A 19,317-nucleotide genomic window follows, 5' to 3' on the forward strand; every position below is an offset into this window, starting at 1 on the left:
ATTCAAGGTGTTTCCCATAGCACTGTGAGTGTGGGATGGAATGGAAGTGAAGCAATCAACATTATGAGCTGCAGCCGTTGGTTAATGAAAACAGGACCCAATTAACTATGAAGTGTGGTTATTTGAATCTTCTTTACATCCAATGAGCATATTATAACAGATACTTGTCGTAGAAAACCTGAAGGCAACACTAATGCATTTTTCTTTTCTTTTTTCATTTTTAGATTCCAATTATGTAGCTCCAATTCTTCTTGGACCAAAGCTTGAGTATGTTCCCGTGGAACTAGGTATATTCTGATATATGTAGCATATATATTCTGCATTTATGAATGGGAGCATAATTGAGTCTTCTGCGGGTAAATTTCCTTCATTATTGAAGGACATTGGGTGTGCAGTACATTGCCTATTTAGTCAAGAACATTACAAAACCAAAAAAAAAAAAAAGAAAAATGAAAAATAAGCATGCCCTTGTTTGAAAGTTGCCACTTTTAAACAGATTAAAAGGAATGGTCAGTTGGAGAGGTAGTGGAACTGCCTGCCTCAAGCTGTTCTCACCAGTCTGGTTTGTAGATGAGGGATTTGTCACCCTGTGTGTGCCTTTGCTCTATTGTCATTCTGAATATGAAAATGCAGTGAGAACACTCTGGAGAGATAATTCTATATTTTATAGTCTGAATATTTGATTGATTTCACTTGGAATCAATGGGCTGAATTGACTGTGCATTTAGAATTTGTCTAGGTAGGAGGTATGAATCAACATGTCCAATTGAGCAATTTCTTGCAAAAAGGAAAGGAAGACATTAATTTGTTAAATAAATATGCTACACCAAGTCTTGTGCTAGGTGTTTGAATTAAATCCTCCAAGCAGCTCTAAGGGGCGTTTCTCCCTGTTTGATGGATTGAATAACTGAAGCACAGAAAGGCTAAGTAATTTATCTAAAATTATTGAAAGGTAGAAGAGCTGGGTTTCGTGACTGTGTTGACTGCTTCCAAAGTCCATGTTGGATAACCACAGCTAGAGCCACGGCTGGGTATGGGGTATGACCCCATATGCCCAGTGCAGCTGGGGCACTCTGCCATCCGTACTTGTGGTTTGCCTGCTCTTAGCTTGATTATTTATCTTCTTCTACTTGTTGAGGCGTAATTGGCACTGCTTGGTCTACTTTGTTGAAATGGAATGTTAGAAAATTAATTTCAATTATCCATTCTCGTAGTATGTGCATTTTAAGTTCTAAATTTTCCTCTAAGCACGACTTTAGCTGTTTTCCATTAAGTATTGGTATGCCATCTTTTCACACCATTCAGTTCAAATCATTTTTTAAAAAATTTCCCTGATTTCTTATTTCACCTATGGATGACTTATGTTTCTTATTTTCCAAATATCTGGAGGATTTACTAGTTATCTTCTGTTATTAGTGTCCAGTTTAGTTTCATTATGGTCCAAGATGATACACTGTGCCATTTCAACAGTTTGAAAATTGTAGACTTGCTTATGGCCCAGAATATGGTGTATCCTGATGGACATTCCAAGAGCATTTGAAACGCTGGTGTATTCTGCAAGTTTTGATTTTATCATTCTTTAAATGTCAATTAGGTTAAGTTGGTTGATGTATTGTTCAATTATTCATATCCCTACTAAAGCTTTTGTGTGCTTGCTTTACCTGTTTTTGGGAGAGAAAATGTCAATCATCTTCAACTATTACGGTCAATTTCTCTGTATCTCCTTTAGGTCTGTCCACATTGGCTTTATATGTGTTGAGGCGATCTATCTGAAGCACTCACACAAATGTGTGTCTATTGAATTGACACTTTTATCATTATAAAATGTCTATCTTTGTCTATCACAATAGTTCATTTCTCAATGTCTGTACTCTCTAATATGAAGTCATCATACATGGTCATACCACCTTTCTTTCATATTCAGAAATGACAATAGAGAAAAGATACACACAGGGTGACAAATCCCTCATCTACAAACCAGACTCTGTCCAGAGGCAGGCAGTTCCACTGCCTCTCCAACAGACTGTTCTTTTGTTTGGGAATGGAATGTTTTATCTTTCTTTACATCCTTTTATTAATAACCAGGCTCTGTGCCTGTAGCTCAAGCAGCTAAGGCTCTAGCCACGTACACTGGGCTGGCGGTTTCAAATCCAGCCTGGGCCTGCCAACAGTAATGACAATTACATCCTTTTACTAGTAACCATATCATTGTTCTTACACCTAAAGTGTGTCTCACACAAACTGCAGGTATGTACATCTTTTTGGAAATCCTGCCAATCCTGATACACTTTAATGTAGACTTTAGTCTGTCTATATTTAATATAGACTTTAGCCTGTCTATATTTAGCATATTACTAATATATAGCTGGTTATATCATACATGCATATATGAAAGTATTCATTTGACTTTTTTTAGTAGATTATACTTCTTGGTTTAAAATGTCCATCTTTTCAACAACTTGTTCTTGATTTCCTTTATTTTCTTTCACATGCTTATTCAAAGTCTTTATCTGCTACATCCAGCATCAGGATCATCTAGTTTTTCCATCAATTATTTTTCATATTTTCTGCTTCTTTGTATGTCTGTTATTTTTTTTTTGACTGTTGCTGATCTTTGCATATAGAACAGCCAATGTGAATTATGTCTGTATTCTTTTTCCCGTGAGTGTTTGCTCTTCTGTTGGGCACATAGTGTGGGAGGGTTGAGTATCTCAGTTCACTCAGCATTGAGCTGGGGTGGCCAGGATGCAGATTGGGACTTAGCCTGCCTTTCATCTCCGGTAGTTGGGGCAGGGGTGGTGGGAGGCACTGTAGGCATGTGTTTATTGCAGGCCTTTTTCTTTATGAGACTTGCTCTCCTGAGCACCGTAGCCTGCAGGTGATATCATCCAGCCTTTGCAGCCTCCTGTGCTTCCCTGGCTCTCAGCAATAATCCTCTAAGCCTGTGCAGCTGTTGGGAGCTTCGCTAGTTCTTTTATCTCCCTGTGACTCCTGTTTATTTCAAACCAAAGAAAATTCCTCCATGGAATAAAATGGCTAGCTAGCTCAGCTCATGCTGGAAGAGATCTTTCCTGACTATACTTCTAGTTCAATGCTTTCTCTTTATTTTCCTTGCACTTTGATGTCTTCAGCAGCTATATGTGTGTGTGTGTGTGTGTGTGTGTGTGAGAGAGAGAGAAAGTGTTATTCATTTTGTTTATCTAAAGTTTCAATAAGAGTGTTGACCTGACACTACTTACAAATTGTATACTGAAAACAAAGTTCCTGGTTAGCCTGAGTTTTAATAATTGATTTAAAAATAAACATTAAAAAGAAGCCAATTCACTTTAGTGATGACTCGTAATTACTACCTAATTCTTCTGTTTTGTCATTTTTTTAATTAAAAAAAACCTATTTTACTGTCTAGGATGTGACGCTACATTTTCTTTTAGGTTAACATATATTTATGACATTAATTTGAAGCCTTTGGAAAATCTGAGTTCTTAAAATCAAAACTTTGGTGGTCACCTTTTTCCTAGGAAAAGAAGTGCAACTCAACTGCTCTGCTTTGCTGAATAAAAATGATGCACTTTATTGGATCTTCAAAAAAGATAATGAACCAGATCCTAATATACACGAAGGGAAAGAAATGAGGACTAGGTCTGTATATGTGGCATATGACATATATCATGCGTATGTAATGGAAGAACTAGAGTATAACTCCTGAGTGTCTGAGGTGGGGTTTTGGGTTAGTTTAAATTATAATTATAATTTACGTATTTTACAATTATAGTTGTCATACCTTAGGTTGATGGATTATGCAGAAATTGTCAAGATCTAAGCTAGAAAAAGAATGTCCATGAGGGTTTTTGGCATTGCCTTGTCAAAGCAGCTGTCGGGCATGGTAGTGTACATGCCTGTGGTCCCAGCTACTCAGGAGGCTAAGGTGGGAGGACTGCTACAGCCCAGGAGTTTGAGTCCAGCCTGGGGAATATAGAGAGACCCAGTCTTTTAAAAAATTAAAATAAATAAAAGAACAGACAAAAGTAGCTTTTGGTCAGGATCTGATGGGGATAGAGATTTTTACCTAGCCTCTTATAAAACAGCAATTACCTATGCCATGGTTTGGTTTTCAAATTTTGAAAAGTGTTAAGTGCATTATTTTTATTAATGTGTCCAAAAAGTTACAAATGACACACATACTGATCCTTAAATAGCCTATATTTTTTCAATAACAAATAGCCAGACTTATTAAAACAAAATATTCCTCATATATGGACATTTAAAATTTTCTGAATGGCTTTGTGATTTATTTTCTGAATACTGTGATTATTAATTCATATACTGATAACACTACTCGGGGTCTAGTGGGTGGTGATTCTAAAGTGTCTGTCATCTTACCTGCCCTTGTTATATTTTTTCTACTTTTTACATCTTTTTCTGGTATATTCTTTTTCTCCATGACAGTGACTTTCAATTCTTGCTAACACTTGTCTGTAAGGTCTGGCTCCTTGGCTAAAAACAGGCAGGTGATTAGTGCCTAGTAAAGACTGAGTTTAGCTGACTGGCCGGGCTCTCCGTTTCCTGTCCTGAGGTTGGCATTTTTTCTTTCTGATGGTCTCCTTCTAATTTTTAAAGTAGCGGCTCTCAACCTGTGGGTTGCGACCCCTTTGTAACAATGAAAATACAACCTGCATATCAGATATTTACCTTATGATTCATAACAGTAGCAAATTATAGTTATGAAGTAGCAACAAAAATAATTTTATGGTTGGGGGTCACCACCACATGAGGAACTGTATTAAGGGGTCACAGCATTAGGAGATATTAGGAGGGTTGAGAACCACAGTTTAGAGGAATACATGAAGACCAATCCACCAAACTTCTCATAAGTGGAGCCTAAGCTGTGAGAGCAGGGCTGTCTTTCTTGGTAGTTGGGTGCTTACCACGTGTGTTTTATACCATCTGTTTTGGCTTCTCACTGCCTTTTTGTGTCTGCTGGTTTTCACTGGTTTTAAATGGCTGGTATTTCTGAATGGGAAACTTCCTTATGGAATCATTGTAAAAGGTACTTAATTGGAGGTAAAATGTAGTACATTGTAAAATGAACTACAACTGGGTCCATGTCCCAGGCACTGGAGGTACTTGTTGTTAGGTGTGCAGACATGTAGGGGCCACGCCCGGCAGGGCTGATACCAGGCCCACAGAGCCTGTCATGTGGGGAAGAGGACGTCCTGTTTGCTTCACACAACCACAAGACAGCTTAAATCCTTTGAGGAAGAGGAAGAGAGATTGCTGCCAGTGGTTATGGCAAGGTATTGACTGGTGCTTCTCCTATGCTTGAGGGTGTCTGAGAATAGTGTTTGTTTTTTTTGTTTTAAGATTCACCAAAATAAAAAAACAAAAAAAAGATTCACCAAAATGAAAATAATCTCTAGGATGGAATGGACAAACTTGATATGAAACTGTATCTATGCTAAACAACTTACAGCTTTGTCACAATTAGTGGACACCTTTCTGTGGAAAGAACTCCAAGCAGTTAGGAGAGGAGAAAGTAATTGAAACAGAGAATAATTGCATGTGCTTTCAAGTTAGTATCATTATCTCCCAGGCATTTTAATTCTAGGCAGTTGAGTGTCCTCAGATAGTCTCAGGAGGGCTATTTCCATCAGTTGTGATGCTCCCCGAAGAGTGGGAGGATCCACCTTTAAAAGTACCCACCAAATACAGCCTCTGGCCGTATTATTAGGGAAAAAAACATCCACCAGAAAGAGAAGATACCACGTAACAGAATAGCTGCCTTTGGTTACTTTAAACTTAAGAATTCCCTTCTCTTAGGTCAATTTGCTAATGAACACAGCCTATTGCTAAATTATTTTATTTTCTTACAGGACTTCAGAAGGCAAATTTCATTCTTCAAGAATATTGCAAATTACGAATATTAGCAAAAATAATCTAAATTTTCCATATAATTGCACTGTGACCAGCAGTGGAGGCAAAGATACCAACAGCATCATCTTGGTGGAAAAAGGTACGAAAGTTTTATTTGGGGAAGTTTGTGGAAACTTAGCATTTTGCTGCTGAGAGGCTCATGAAGATCATCTCTTCCTCATGCTCCACGTCAGAACCCAGCTCCTGAGGGGGTGACATAATTCATCTGTGTCACAGGCTTTCAATGGTAGAATGGCACGCAGGCCTTGCTGGGGATCTCTGTGTCATGATTCCAAGCAGAGAATGAAAACATAAAGCTTGTTCTTCTACATTTACCAAGTTTCGCAAATACCCCTGTAATATGCAAATGTTTTGGCACAGTAACTGAGATAACGCCGGAAAGGCTATGTTAACCACTGTGATAAAAATGTGTCAAATGGTTTATGAAGTGAGTGTATGATGCCCCATTATCATATCATTGTATACAGTTATGATTTAATAAAAAAAAAAAAAAAAAAGCTTGTTCTTGCAGTGATGAAGAAATCAGTGGGCCAGAGCAGGCAGGCAAGTGAAGCTCAGGGACACAGATGCAGGGGAGTGAGGCTGAGGGTTGCAGTCAGGGCAGCGTCCTTCCACCCAGAGCATCTGGAGGGAAGTTTGCAGATCAGTGTAGGGTAAGCGCACACTGTGGGTTCTTAAAGTTTTTCTGTGTCCATATGATAGAGTGCCCTATCCCCCACCTCCATCCTCTATCAAAATCACCCAACCAGAGCTGGTGGCTCAGTAGCTGCTCAGAAATGGCTGAGACACAGACTCAGAAATGAGAGAGAGGCAGACACACACCGTGATAGAAAAGAACAGAGACGGGGTGGGGGGCAGAGGCAGAGAGAGGCACGAACACACAGAAAGCGCCTCACATACACAGACGCAGAGGAGTGCCTTGAGTTTGGTGAAAAACAGGAGTGGAGATGGAGAGCTTAAGGGGCAGAGGCCGCCCTCTCCAGTTCTGCTGGTGCCCATTGGCAGCTTGTGTAGTACGTGGGTCATTACAAAAATTTGGAGACACATGCAAATCAAGAAATGTAAAATCCACACAGATGGAAACAAATTGTAGCCCTCCCAGTGACCCTGATTAAGCCTGGCAGGTTGAAACTTGCATGGGTGAATTAGAAAGAACACTGTCAGCTGTGTTTCTTGGCAGTGAAATAATGGACCATAACACAGTCTGTCTCAAAACTTTTGTGGTGACCCATGTACATGTATTTAGGGCACTTAATCATAAAAGGGCACGTTTATACATAAAATATGCTAAAAATCTGAGGGCTCTGCCAGGCACTGTACTACTTTGCATGTGAAATCTCATTGACTCTTTTCTTGAAGCAGCAACCCTGTAAGTGAAGCAGCAACTATTATTATCTTCATTTTATGGATCGGTGGTTCTCAACCTTCCTAATGCCGCAACCCTTTAATACAGTTCCTGTGGGTCACAACCCACAGGTTGAGAACCGCTGTTATAGATGATGATACAGGAGTTTTGGGGCATCCATGGTTTTTCCCGTGACATAAAATAATTGATGGAGCCAGGCCCCACACCCAGACAGTCTCAGCTCAGTGTGTGCACTCTTTCTCTCTCTCAAAACTGTGAACCTCTGGGTTCTCACCCCACTGGCTGAGACTTAGGATTGGGTCCCTCTGTATTTCAGCCTAGTATCTTATTACCTCCCAAATCTGATTTTCATAGGTACAGACAGAATACATTATTGGGCAGTGCTTTCCATTTAGGTCTCTGGATAGCCTCGTATACATTTTTATTCTTTAAAAATGCGAGTAGAAAGATCACCACTCTCCAGACGAAAGGCAGAAATGTGCAGTAACTCAGTGCAACGCACTAGCACTTGGGTGGGCAACTGGATTGGTGTTAAAGGTAAAAACTGATCACCACCATGTGATTATTGCACAGTGACCACCACCACTGCTAACATTTCTGATAGTTTCCTTTCTTCTCTTTCTTTTCCAGCAGACATGGCTGATATCCCAGGTCATGTCTTCACGAGGGTTATGATCATGGCCTTTTTGATCCTGGTGGTGGTGGTGAGCCTGGTGATTGTTGGTGTCATTTATAGAGTTGACTTGGTTTTGTTTTATAGACATTTAATGGGAAGAGATGAAACATTAACAGGTAACAACTACCGCCATGCTTCGATTTCTTTTCTTATGCTCTCATTAAGAAACCAAATAAATAATCATTAATCTTCCTCTCACTTTGATTATATTGTTGACTTAATCTGGGGGAGAGGTTTTCCATGGGAAAAAACTGTTCTGCAGATGCTCTCTGTGATGAACCTTGTTTGTGCCACCTGTTCTTGTGTTTATGTATATGGTGTCCAAAATTGTTTTCTAATTGCTTCGCGTGTGTATTTTATATCCTCCTTAATGCCTTGTGAGATGCTTGAACCCGGGAACTGTGCATCTGGATGCCTCGTACACATACCACCTTACGCAGTTATCCAGTCCATAAAGTTGATTAGTCGAATTGAATTGCATTATGGCTCATGATCTTAACTAGGCAAGGAGACTGCATAATGTGCCTGTAGAACCCCAAGAATGAAGCCAAATGATCTGGGTTCTACTCTCCTGGATATACTGCTTTTATCTACTACCTGGTGACACTATGCCTCAGTTTCCCTATCTTTAAGGCTGATAGAAGTCCTCAAGTTTCGAAGTAATTACTGAATTAAAAAAAAAATCAATCCAGTCCATTGCACTTGCTTTGTGTGTGTGTGTAGATGTGTTTTTGTGTATGTTTGTAAGAAAAAAAACAACCTTCAAAATCCCAAACATCTAAGAAACTATACAGTAGGCAGACCCCCCTCTCAGCGTGGTTTCACATCTGTGATTCCCATTTTCCCACCTCATTGGTAACATGTTTGACCGGATATAAATGTAGATACTTATTCCACTCCTCCCTTTAAAAAATCTTGGCTTAATATGCACATTACTTTCAACTTCGCTTGTCTATACCTTAGGCACATTTCCATGTTACTTTATGAAGAAGTCCTTTATTTTTTAGTGTTGAGGGTTTTGCGTGGAAGTGTTACTGTTTATTTAGTCTCCCTTTGATGGACTTTTGAGCGCTTTTCAATCTTTTGTTACTGCAAAAAGCTGCGACAGAGAGCTCTGTACATGCATTGTTTCATGTGTGTGCAATATATCTGAAGGAAAAATTCACCAAAGTGGAATTTCTGGAAATAGAAAGGGCAGATGCAGCTGTCATTTTGATAGATGCCGTCAATTTCCTCCCATACTGCTAAATTATCTACCACCTTCAAAGGATGAGAGTAAGTTTTTCCCACAGCCCTACTCACAACCTTTTGGGCTTTTGCCAATTTGATAGATAAGAAGTTGTATCTCAGAGTGGTTTTAATTTGTATTTCACTTACTATGCAAGAGCCTGAACAACTTGACTTATTTTCATGTCCTTTCTCAACATACCCACTCATATCTTTGCCTATTTTCCCATTGGGCTGAGGGCCTTTTTTTTTTAATTTAGGATTATTTATTTCTAGGATTTACATTTTAGGGATTTTAGCCTATAACATGAAATGCAAATATTCCCAGCTTGTAATTTGTCTTTTGACTTTGGTTATAGTCATGCAGAAAAGACTTTTTAAAATGTATCCAAATATCTTTTCTTTTGTGGTTTCTGGATTTGAAGTCATAAGCACAAAAGCCTTCCTAACCCCAGTTTGTGCAGAAATTCTTGTATTAGTGCCTTGAGATTTTTATAGATTTTTTTTTTTACATTTGCAACTTTTAACGTAACAATATAAAATTAGCGAGGTTAATAAATCTAGATTTGAGGCTACTGTGTGTGTGATTTTGCCCTGGAGAGAGATGCTACAACAACTGGGAAGTTTATATTTGATATTTTCTGAATAGCGTCTGCTTGCATAGACCAATATTTATCTTCAAATGAGCATTGACTAATTTCTTTTTTCTTTTTAACTGTTTTCTTTTTTTTTCCTCTAGAGTTGTATTTGACTTGATTCACACTGGTGTTTTTCAATTCACACGTCTCAACTCTCAAAGTGGTAGTGCTCAGAGGCACTTAGAGATGTGAAGAGAGCGCTCTAAATCGCATCTAGTCAAAGTGTGGATCTCCAGCAGATACTGTTTATGAAAAGGGCAGAAATGGGGAGATAAGTACAAAAATACAAACTTTTTTTAGCAATTTAATATTGCTGCAATATCCAAGAGTCTGTTGAGTGTTAGTTTACAAATAATTGGAAATGAAACTAATCAATAAAAAAAGCAAATGTAAATGAAAATGTGGTCATTGACCACACAATTTGAGAAGCACTGATCTACCTGACTCCTTTTGGTCCCAAATATCCATTTACATGATAATTTCCTTATATAAAACCAAAAAAGAAAAAGAAAAACCAACCACCTGAAAAACTAATTACCATTAGATTTTAAATTCCTTACTTTAAGCATTTTATTTTATTCTGTCAAGTCTCAAAGCCACTAAGCCTTTTGTTGCCTGGATTTACACTAAAATAGTGACACCAATTAGCAGATTCATATTTAAAAAAAGAGAATTGAACAGAATAAGAAAGTTGAAAGAAATTAATAGTTGAAAAACTAGTTTCTCGTGGGTCAAAGCAAAGCTTATTACATGTAATATAAATGTATGTTTGATGCAATTATCTTCCTGGTTTAGTGCAGTCTGTTACATCCTGATTATAAGAAAAATGTGGCTTTTTAAAAATTGTACTGACTTTGTTGCCTTATGTCTTTCATCACTGACGAAATGAAAATGCCAGTGGAAGCACTAGCTGTTCATTAACTAGAAAATAGCTGTACTTCATAATAATTTAAAAGAATTTAGGGGATCCATTTTCTGATTAAACTAATAACTGGTTTTATTTTTACCAGCTTTTTCTACCTTTGATATGTATGTAATTCTCCAAAATTTATTATCTTTCACATGCATGCATTTCTGCAAAGCAATTGCTTTAAATCAACAATATGTTCTGATTAGTCCTGCCAAACTAGTTGCTATGGGTAGAACTGAAGAAGCTTTGGCCAGCAACAGAAAATGTTATTCAGTGGACCTGACCACTGTAGAGAATGCTGGGCTGGACTGTCGAACACAAATGATACGGTACCATACAGGACATGGACCTTGAATAGTTTTATCCTGTTACATTTTAATTAAGAATCCAATAATATTAGCCTTCAACTCAGTAGCCAGTTCACTGATCCTGATAAATACTCCAAGCATAAATATAACTCTTTGTCCATCTAACCAATTGTCAAGGCATAAAGCAGACCCTACCCCTACCACTTCCTTTCTTCATCTACCAATTCCAATTAGCATCAATTGTATTTTTTAGGACTGGACGCAACATTTCCTCTTTTTGGAAAGCAAGTCCACTGGGATTATTCCTTCTTCTCTGTCCCAGTTATTTTGTTTGTGTTATGCTATTTTTCTATTGTGAATGTGTTGTTTGTAACTTTTCTAAAGTTGTTCCATCTGTCTGCTTTGCCTGTTTCAACTACATTAGATGAAGCTAGAAGAGAGAATTGTATAATTTCTTAGTTACCCAGGTAGGAGAATGGCCTTTGTTATTTAGGTAACATGTTTCTTTCAGAATTTGTTCTGTTAGCCATCTAAATACTGCTTCATTGACAAGATAATTAAATAGGAGCAGATGATACAAAAACCTAGAGTCTTGCTCTGTTGCCCAGGCTAGAGTGCTGTGGCCTCATAGCAACCTCAACCTCGTGGTTTCAGGCAATCCACCCTCCTGAGTAGCTGGGATGACAGGTGCCTGCCACAATGCTTGGATAATTTTCTGCATTTTTAATAGAGACAGGGGTCTCACTCTCACTCAGGCTGGTCTTGAACTCCTGAGCTCAAGGGATCCTCCTGCCTTGGCCTCCCAGACTCCTAGATTTATAGGCATGAGCCACTGCACCTGGCCAGGGAAAATCTTTCAATGGATCAGAAGTTTTCCTTTTGACAGCAAAATTATATAATATTTTATAATATCGTAGTGTTGTCCTTATAGCAGATTTTTTAAATCACCCCGGTTATTTCTTCCCACTTTCCAGTGTAAACACTTAGCTTTGTTTCCATCTCAATTTTCTCTGGGCGTCATTTTGAGGGTAGAAATAAGGATGGCAGGAGGATTAGGGATATGAGTGAGCTGAAGTGAGAGCTGCTTTCCACTACTGGAATGAGGGCATATGTGGACTCTCTGGCACACCTTAAAAATTTTTTTTTTAAGAGACTCACTTTAAAATGAGACTTTTAAAGTCTCACTTTTAAAGAGTCTCACTTTATCACCTGCAGTAGAGTGCCATGGTGTCATAGCTCACAGCAACTTCCAACTCCTGGACTTAGGCGAGTCTCTTTTCTCAGCCTCCCGAGTAGCTGGGACTACAGGTACCCAACACAATGCCCGGCTATTTTTTTTGTTGTTGTTGCAGTTTGGCTGGGGCTGGGTTCAAACCCGCCACCCTCCGTATATGGGGCCAGCACTCTACCAGCTGAGTCACAGGCACCGCCGCACATCTGGAAATTTTTTTTAGCACCCTGACTTATAGTTTGTATTTCTCTCTTTCCCTCTATGATGCCAAACAGTAGGAGATGCATAAAACTATTTTGGCTAATTGGTTGCTTGGCTGGCACATGAGGTTTAAATATAAACAATACTATATTTAATTTTTCTTTTTCAGTGATTCTACACTCATTATGTATGATATTCACTCAAGTTTGTACTTAAATAAACTTTTGTTTACAAACTAATTAAAAGAACCAACCTTATCTCCTAGATGGAAAGACGTATGATGCTTTTGTGTCTTACCTAAAAGAATGTCGCCCCGAAAATGGAGAGGAGTACACCTTTGCTGTGGAGATTTTGCCCAGGGTGTTGGAAAAACATTTTGGGTATAAGTTATGCATATTCGAAAGGGATGTAATGCCTGGAGGAGGTAAGAAAGGCATACCAGACAGAAAAATATTCAAGATGTTTTGTCTTTTTTTATTCTTTCAGGCTAATTGAGGGTACAAAGAATTAGGTTACACTATTTCCATTTGTTAGGTTAAGTCCCTTTTATAATTGTGTCCTGCCCATAAGATGTGTGCCATACACCCTAACCTTGGGCCCATTAAGTGGGGCACCCCCAACCCCTCCCTTCTCCTCTCTCTTGGCTCCCTTGTTCCCTTGCCTCCCACCTTGTACTGATTTGAGTTTTTCTCTTATGTGGGTGCGAAATGAATCAGCTAGCACTATCCAGTCATCCCATTTTCCTTACACACAAATAAGTCCTTAGGAATAGGAATAGCCAGGTGAGTTGGCGTAATCACTAGGAGAGAACAAACTATGATGCTTGCAATAGTCTCTTCTCTTGGCTTTATTCTTCCCTACTTCAGGATTCGCTGGATATCTGGGGGAAGGAAGTGGGCCTTTCATTTTCAGCTACAGGTTCACAGCTGGCCCTATCATGAGGGCATTTATCTACAAATGACCCATTTGAGAATATTTGCACTGCAAATGAGAATTCCTAATTTAATCCCATCATGTTTGGACTATAAGCACAGGCTAATTCTTACCAAGAAATGTTCATTCTTTATTGTGTTGATATTGGTGAGAAAATGAGAGTAGAGAATAGGAGAGCAGGAAAAGGATAAATGAGGAAATTGGTACTTCCCATCAGATCACAGCTATGAAAGTCCATATTTTTCATCAACACATGAATACGAATGGGTGTGGCACATACATTGTGGCAAATTATAGTTAAAAGAAAATAATAACATGTCCATGCTTTCTCTGTTTTCTTTCTGAAGTCTTTCAGAGCATTTGAAATCTGGTGTCAAATTATAGTGGATACTGACGTTAATAAAAAACACAGATGTTTTCATTGTTAACCATCATTCACTCTTGTAGCCAATAATCATTGCATGCCATCCTTTTTTTCTTTTTCTTTTTTTTTTTTGTTGTTAGAGACTCATTGAGGGTACAAAGAACCAGATTACATTGATTGCATTTGTTAGGTAAAGTCCCTCTTATAATTGTGTCCCACCCCAAAAAGGTGTGTCACATAATGTGACCTCCCATCCCCTCTCTCCTTCCCTCTCTCTGGTCTCCCCTTCCCCTACCCTCCACTGTGTACTAGGTCATTAATTGTCCTCATATCAGAATTTAGTACATGGGATTCTTGCTTCTCCATTCTTGTGATGCTTTACTAAGAATAATGTCTTCCACTTCCATCCAGGTTAATACAAAAGATATAAAGTCTCTGTCTTTTTTAATGGCTGAATAGTATTCCATGATATACATGTACCACAGCTTGTTAATCCAATTCCTGGGTTGGAGGGCATTTAGGCTGTTTCCACATTTTGGTGATTACAAATTGAGCTGTGATAAACAATCTAGTGCAAGTGTCCTTATGGTAAAAGGATTTGTTTTTCTTCTGGGTAGATGCCCAGTAATGGGATTACAGGATCAAATGGGAGGTCTAGCTTGAGTGCTTTGAGGGTTCTCCATACTTCCTTCCAAACTGCATGCCATTCTTGAATCAAGTTCTGAGCGAAACATTGAAGATACAGCAAATGAGAAAGGGAAAATATTACTAGCTAGAAAGACAAAATAAACTACTATTTAGTAATTTAAAAAATCTCAAAAGAAACAATCTGGCCAATTGTCAGATGCATATACCACTGTGGTGTTTTTATGTGGCAATTCTTTGTATCTAAGAAGGTATATTGACATTCAGGAAGCACGTATACTTGCCTTTACATCAGTTATACTGTACCTTCATTACTTAACAGGAGTTGTTCTGAAAATAGATTTCCTCTTACTTCTTAAATAAAAATAAAGATTGTTTGTATGTTTAATTGCAATTAGGTTTGGTTCTCCATTTGAGATGGCTCAGAAGTCTAGATCATGGCCTGGCACTCTGCCTCCCATGGGTCAGAATCTCACTTGCCACAGACATTAGTTTATAAGCTGTCTAAGGCTGCATTTGAACTACAACAATAGAGTTGAGTATTTGTGACAAAGTGAGGCCTGCAAAGCCTAAAATATTTATACTATTTGGTTTTTTACAGAAAAAGTTTGCCAACCCCTGGTCTAAAATAATGGCTAGGTTGGTTTGGGGGTTTTGTTTGTCTTTTAGTCCTTCAATTATGACTTTAGTGTGTTCATTTATGCACACAGAGAAGCAAGACGGTACAATGGTTGGGCAAGTGTACTCCACCTGCGTTCAGGTTCTGGTGCTGTGTGACTCTGGGCATGTTATTTAACTACTCTGTGCTTTGGCTTCCTTGTCTGTAAAGTGGGGGTAATAACTATACCTGTTTCACAGGGTCATTATGATGATTAAATGGATGAATATAAATTAAAAAATTTAAAAGAAGTTATGGGACACAGTAAGTGCAAGTGGTCATTATTACTGTTACCTATATGATTGTAATAGGCATATAAAATTGAAAATGAATGGCTTGTCTTAAAGAAGAACTTATTAGTAAGGTTAAGATGTTAATAATATAAGATAGAACTGTAGAAAATGATTTTCATTTCATGACTACCTTTTAGTCTCTTAATGTGGCACATCTTATATTTTCAGCTGTTGTTGATGAAATCCATTCACTGATAGAGAAGAGCCGAAGGTTAATCATTGTCCTAAGTAAAAGTTATATGTCTAATGAAGTCAGGTATGAACTTGAAAGTGGATTCCATGAAGCCTTGGTGGAAAGGAAAATTAAAATAATCTTAATTGAATTTACTCCTTTTAAAGACTTTACATTTTTACCCCAATCACTAATGCTTTTGAAATCTCACAGAGTTCTGAAGTGGAAGGCTGAAGAATCTCTTTCTTACAACTCAAGGTTCTGGAAAAATCTTCTTTATTTAATGCCTGCAAAAACAGTCAAGCCAGGTAGAGATGAATCTGAAATCTTGCCTATTCTTTCAAAACCTTGATCTTCAGAAAAAGTGATGCCAATAGAATACCAGATAGTCTGAGATTGAGTGTAAGAGCCTGCCCACAACAAAGACCATTATTCAAAATATTTATCCAAATTCTACTCAGAGTTTGAAGATTAAACGTGTCATTGGGTTGTCGGGAAGAAGATTAAATGTTGAGCTGTGGCCACCTGCTCCTGGAAGATCCTGGAATTCAGTAGAAAGGGATCTCCTCCTTTTCTCTTTTCCATACCTGGATGCAGCTGTTCATACTTAATCCCATACTCAGCACACGTGAGACTGGACACTCTGCAAAGTAACTGATGCCCTACAAAAAACCGCACAACGTGAAGAGTTTTTAACGCTGGTGATTAATTTGAACTGAAGGATTTTAAGGTTATGAAGAGGGGTTTTCTTTGAACCAGTGGGTGACAGAGTAACTGGAATGCTGCTTTCACTTCCCTATACCACTGTGATCTGGTGAGATGTGGGAGGAGAGAGCTAGCAGGGGTGCCTGGAGGGGGGCCTACTGTCAGCCAGGCCTCAGCCTTACCCACAGCTGCAGGCCAGCAGTTCTTGGAACTCCAGTAAGGCGCTGCAGCACGGAGCCTGCTTATTTGGACCAATTTAAGGGAACTTCTTTTTTTTTTTTTTTGTAGAGACAGAGTCTCACTGTACCGCCCTCGGGTAGAGTGCCGTGGCGTCATACGGCTCACAGCAACCTCTAACTCTTGGGCTCACGTGATTCTCTTGCCTCAGCCTCCCGAGCAGCTGGGACTACAGGCGCCCGCCACAACGCCCGGCTATTTTTTTTTGTTGTTGTTGTTGCAGTTTGGCCGGGGCTGTGTTTGAACCCACCACCCTCGGCATATGGGGCCAGCACCCTACTCACTGAGCCACAGGAGGGACCCCCAAGTGCCTCATCTTTAATAAGAGAAACAAATTTCAATTCAGACAGTTCTCTGCGTCTTTCACTTTTAATGGTCCAAAACATTAGTTAACTTTGTCAAAATAGTTATATCTAGAATGGTGTCACATCATGCTAGCTATTAAATTGCAAAAGCATAAAAATGACCGTTAATGCTTGGTTTTAAAAAATCCCATGTTTAGACCAGTGGGCATGGTAGCTTACTCCTATTAATTCTAGCACTCTGGGAGGCCAAGGCAGGAGAATTACTGAGGTCAGAAGTTTCAGACCAGCCAGAACAAAAGGGAGGGCCCATCTCTACAAAAAATAGAAAAAAGATTAGTTGGGTGTGGCAATGCACACCTATAGTCCTGGAAGGAGGCTGAGGCAGGAGGATTGCTTGAGCCCAAGAGTTTGAGATTGCAGTGAGCTATATGATGCCACTCTAGTCTAGCCTCAGTGATAGAGCAAGACTGTCTTAAAAAAAAAAAAAAATCATGTTGTTTAAAATACCCGTAGTATAGAGGCAGCATTATGGTGGTTAAGAGTGTGGGCTACACAGCCTAACCTGAGCTCCAATCCAGACTCTGCTATTTAATTGTGACCCCTGGAACTTTACCCAACCTCTTATGCCTCAGTTTCCTCATCTGTAAAAAGATACTTTGTAATAATTGTACCTACCTCACAGGGGTACTAAATGAATGAATATAAGTAGAGTACTTACCATAGTTCTTGGTAATCTGTAAGTGTTGCCATTACTATTGTTATTATTACCCTTATTAATTATTACTTAGATCAGTGATTCAGCAGTGGACCAAATGGAAACTAAAAGCAGAAAAGGTAGCAGATCTAGAGACCAAGGTGGTCTTGAGGACATTTGCATAAGTAGAGAAGCACATAGGAGAAGTGTAGGGAGAGGCAGAAACTATTTCTCCATTAGACATCTGCTACTTTTAATGATGGCAGAAGATGACTGTCTCCCTAAGGTGAGCTCAGCACTGTGAGTCGTCTTCATAGCCTCAAACATCATGGCAATCCATGGAGATCACTGAGTATGAAACTCTCAGGTTAGGAGGCTGGTTAGACCATATGGGAACAGCATGAATGTTCTAGAAAAGTTTAAAGCAGAGAATTTAAAACAGATGGCATAGAGATTACTGTAAATCAAAGAATAATAAGATTTTCTGTGCGAGAAAGTGATTTTAATTTTTGTAAAACTTATGATTTCGTGTGCCAACAGGCTGGCTAAAAAGAATTTAATAATTTATGTTTTGTATGTGGAAAGATAGTAGCAAAAAAATATAATCAAAAGAAATGTTATTGCTATAACCATAATCTGTAATAGGTAGATCGATTTTGCTTTTTTATTACATATGCTTTAAAACACATGAAAAGTGTTTTGTATTAAATACATTTGTGTTAAAGTTGTTAAAGGTATACATTAGATGTATGCTTTAGAATACCTGAAATACACAGAAATACATCAATGAACCATTGGTCTAATGCCTTCGTTTTTGAAATTTCTCAACATCTTTTTCTCTTTAAGATTCCAATCCCTCATTCCAATATACACTCCTATCTATTTTAACAGAATAGAGGTCATTCAGAATGAATTTCTACAGCTTTTTCATTTTAAAAGTCATATTTCTTTGTGCCTAACTTCTTGTTTTACCTTTCATTCAAGAGCAAAAGAAGAAGTCCTTCCCTATCTTGCAAGGCCACTTGATACTAAACACAGACACTTTTGTACGGTACATCTCTACATGCCAGTTAATTGATTTGCATATTTTACATTTCAGTGCAAACATTCCCAAATAGGAGTAAAAATGTTAGGTATAAAATGTCTTTCTCTTCTCTAAGTTCAGATGCCCTTAAACTGTTGATACGAGATTTCCACCCTCCCCATTCAAGCCTGGACAGGGGACCCCAGTTTTCCTAGGCTTGGGCAAGTTCATGAGGGGAACACCCTGACCTTTTGCCCTGAGCTGGGGGGACTACATTCATTCCTTTGTCAATAACACTCATTAATGATAAAAACGTGTTTCTATTTGCCAAGTCCTGGCCAAATGTAATTCTCAAGACCTAATACCCCTAGATAAAGAGCCCATATAGAGACTCCACAGTTAGTTCTTTTCCCCCACCAGAAGCTCTGGTGCCTTTTTACTTTTGTATTCCTTTCTAACTTCTAATAAAAATCCTGTCTTGCTGCTGATCTGTGGTCTGTGGGTTCATTCCTCAAATCCCCAAGACCAAGAACCTACTGAAGAACAAAATTCCAGTATCACTGTCAAGTCTATTTCAGGGAATCACAACCAACACTCCAGGAAGTGTCAAGAATCACTGCACAAGTTGTCTGGAAGTATTTGTTACATTGCAGCTACCTTGCGTCAGAACAGAGAGAAGCCTTATGGCTCACATACTGCAAACCCTGGAAATTGAGGCATGGCGAGTTCATGACCTAACTGGAGTCGCATACCAGCCCTATGTGACAGGGAACTAACACTCTGAGAGCCTAGAGCAGGG

The 19,317-nt window shown here is 38.7% G+C and overlaps 1 protein-coding gene across 4 annotated transcripts in view; it reads left to right on the forward strand.

Moving 5' to 3' along the window:
• The window catches only part of IL18R1 (interleukin 18 receptor 1), a 38,198-nt gene extending 19,908 nt beyond the window's left edge, over nt 1-18,290 (forward strand). For 2 of the 4 annotated variants that reach the window (XM_053589752.1, XM_053589753.1), the window contains exons 7-12: nt 225-287; nt 3,519-3,639; nt 5,871-6,010; nt 7,928-8,089; nt 12,754-12,912; nt 15,550-18,290. In XM_053589752.1, coding sequence (XP_053445727.1) covers nt 225-287; nt 3,519-3,639; nt 5,871-6,010; nt 7,928-8,089; nt 12,754-12,912; nt 15,550-15,905 — 1,001 coding nt within the window. In that variant the 3' untranslated portion in view covers nt 15,906-18,290. The remainder of the gene's footprint in view (nt 1-224; nt 288-3,518; nt 3,640-5,870; nt 6,011-7,927; nt 8,090-12,753; nt 12,913-15,549) is intronic. The other 2 variants (XM_053589756.1, XM_053589754.1) reach the window with 2 other exon arrangements.
• The last annotated feature ends 1,027 nt before the right edge of the window (nt 18,291-19,317 follow it).

Source organism: Nycticebus coucang, chromosome 4 (genome assembly GCF_027406575.1).
Source record: "Nycticebus coucang isolate mNycCou1 chromosome 4, mNycCou1.pri, whole genome shotgun sequence".
Lineage (NCBI taxonomy): Eukaryota > Metazoa > Chordata > Mammalia > Primates > Lorisidae > Nycticebus > Nycticebus coucang.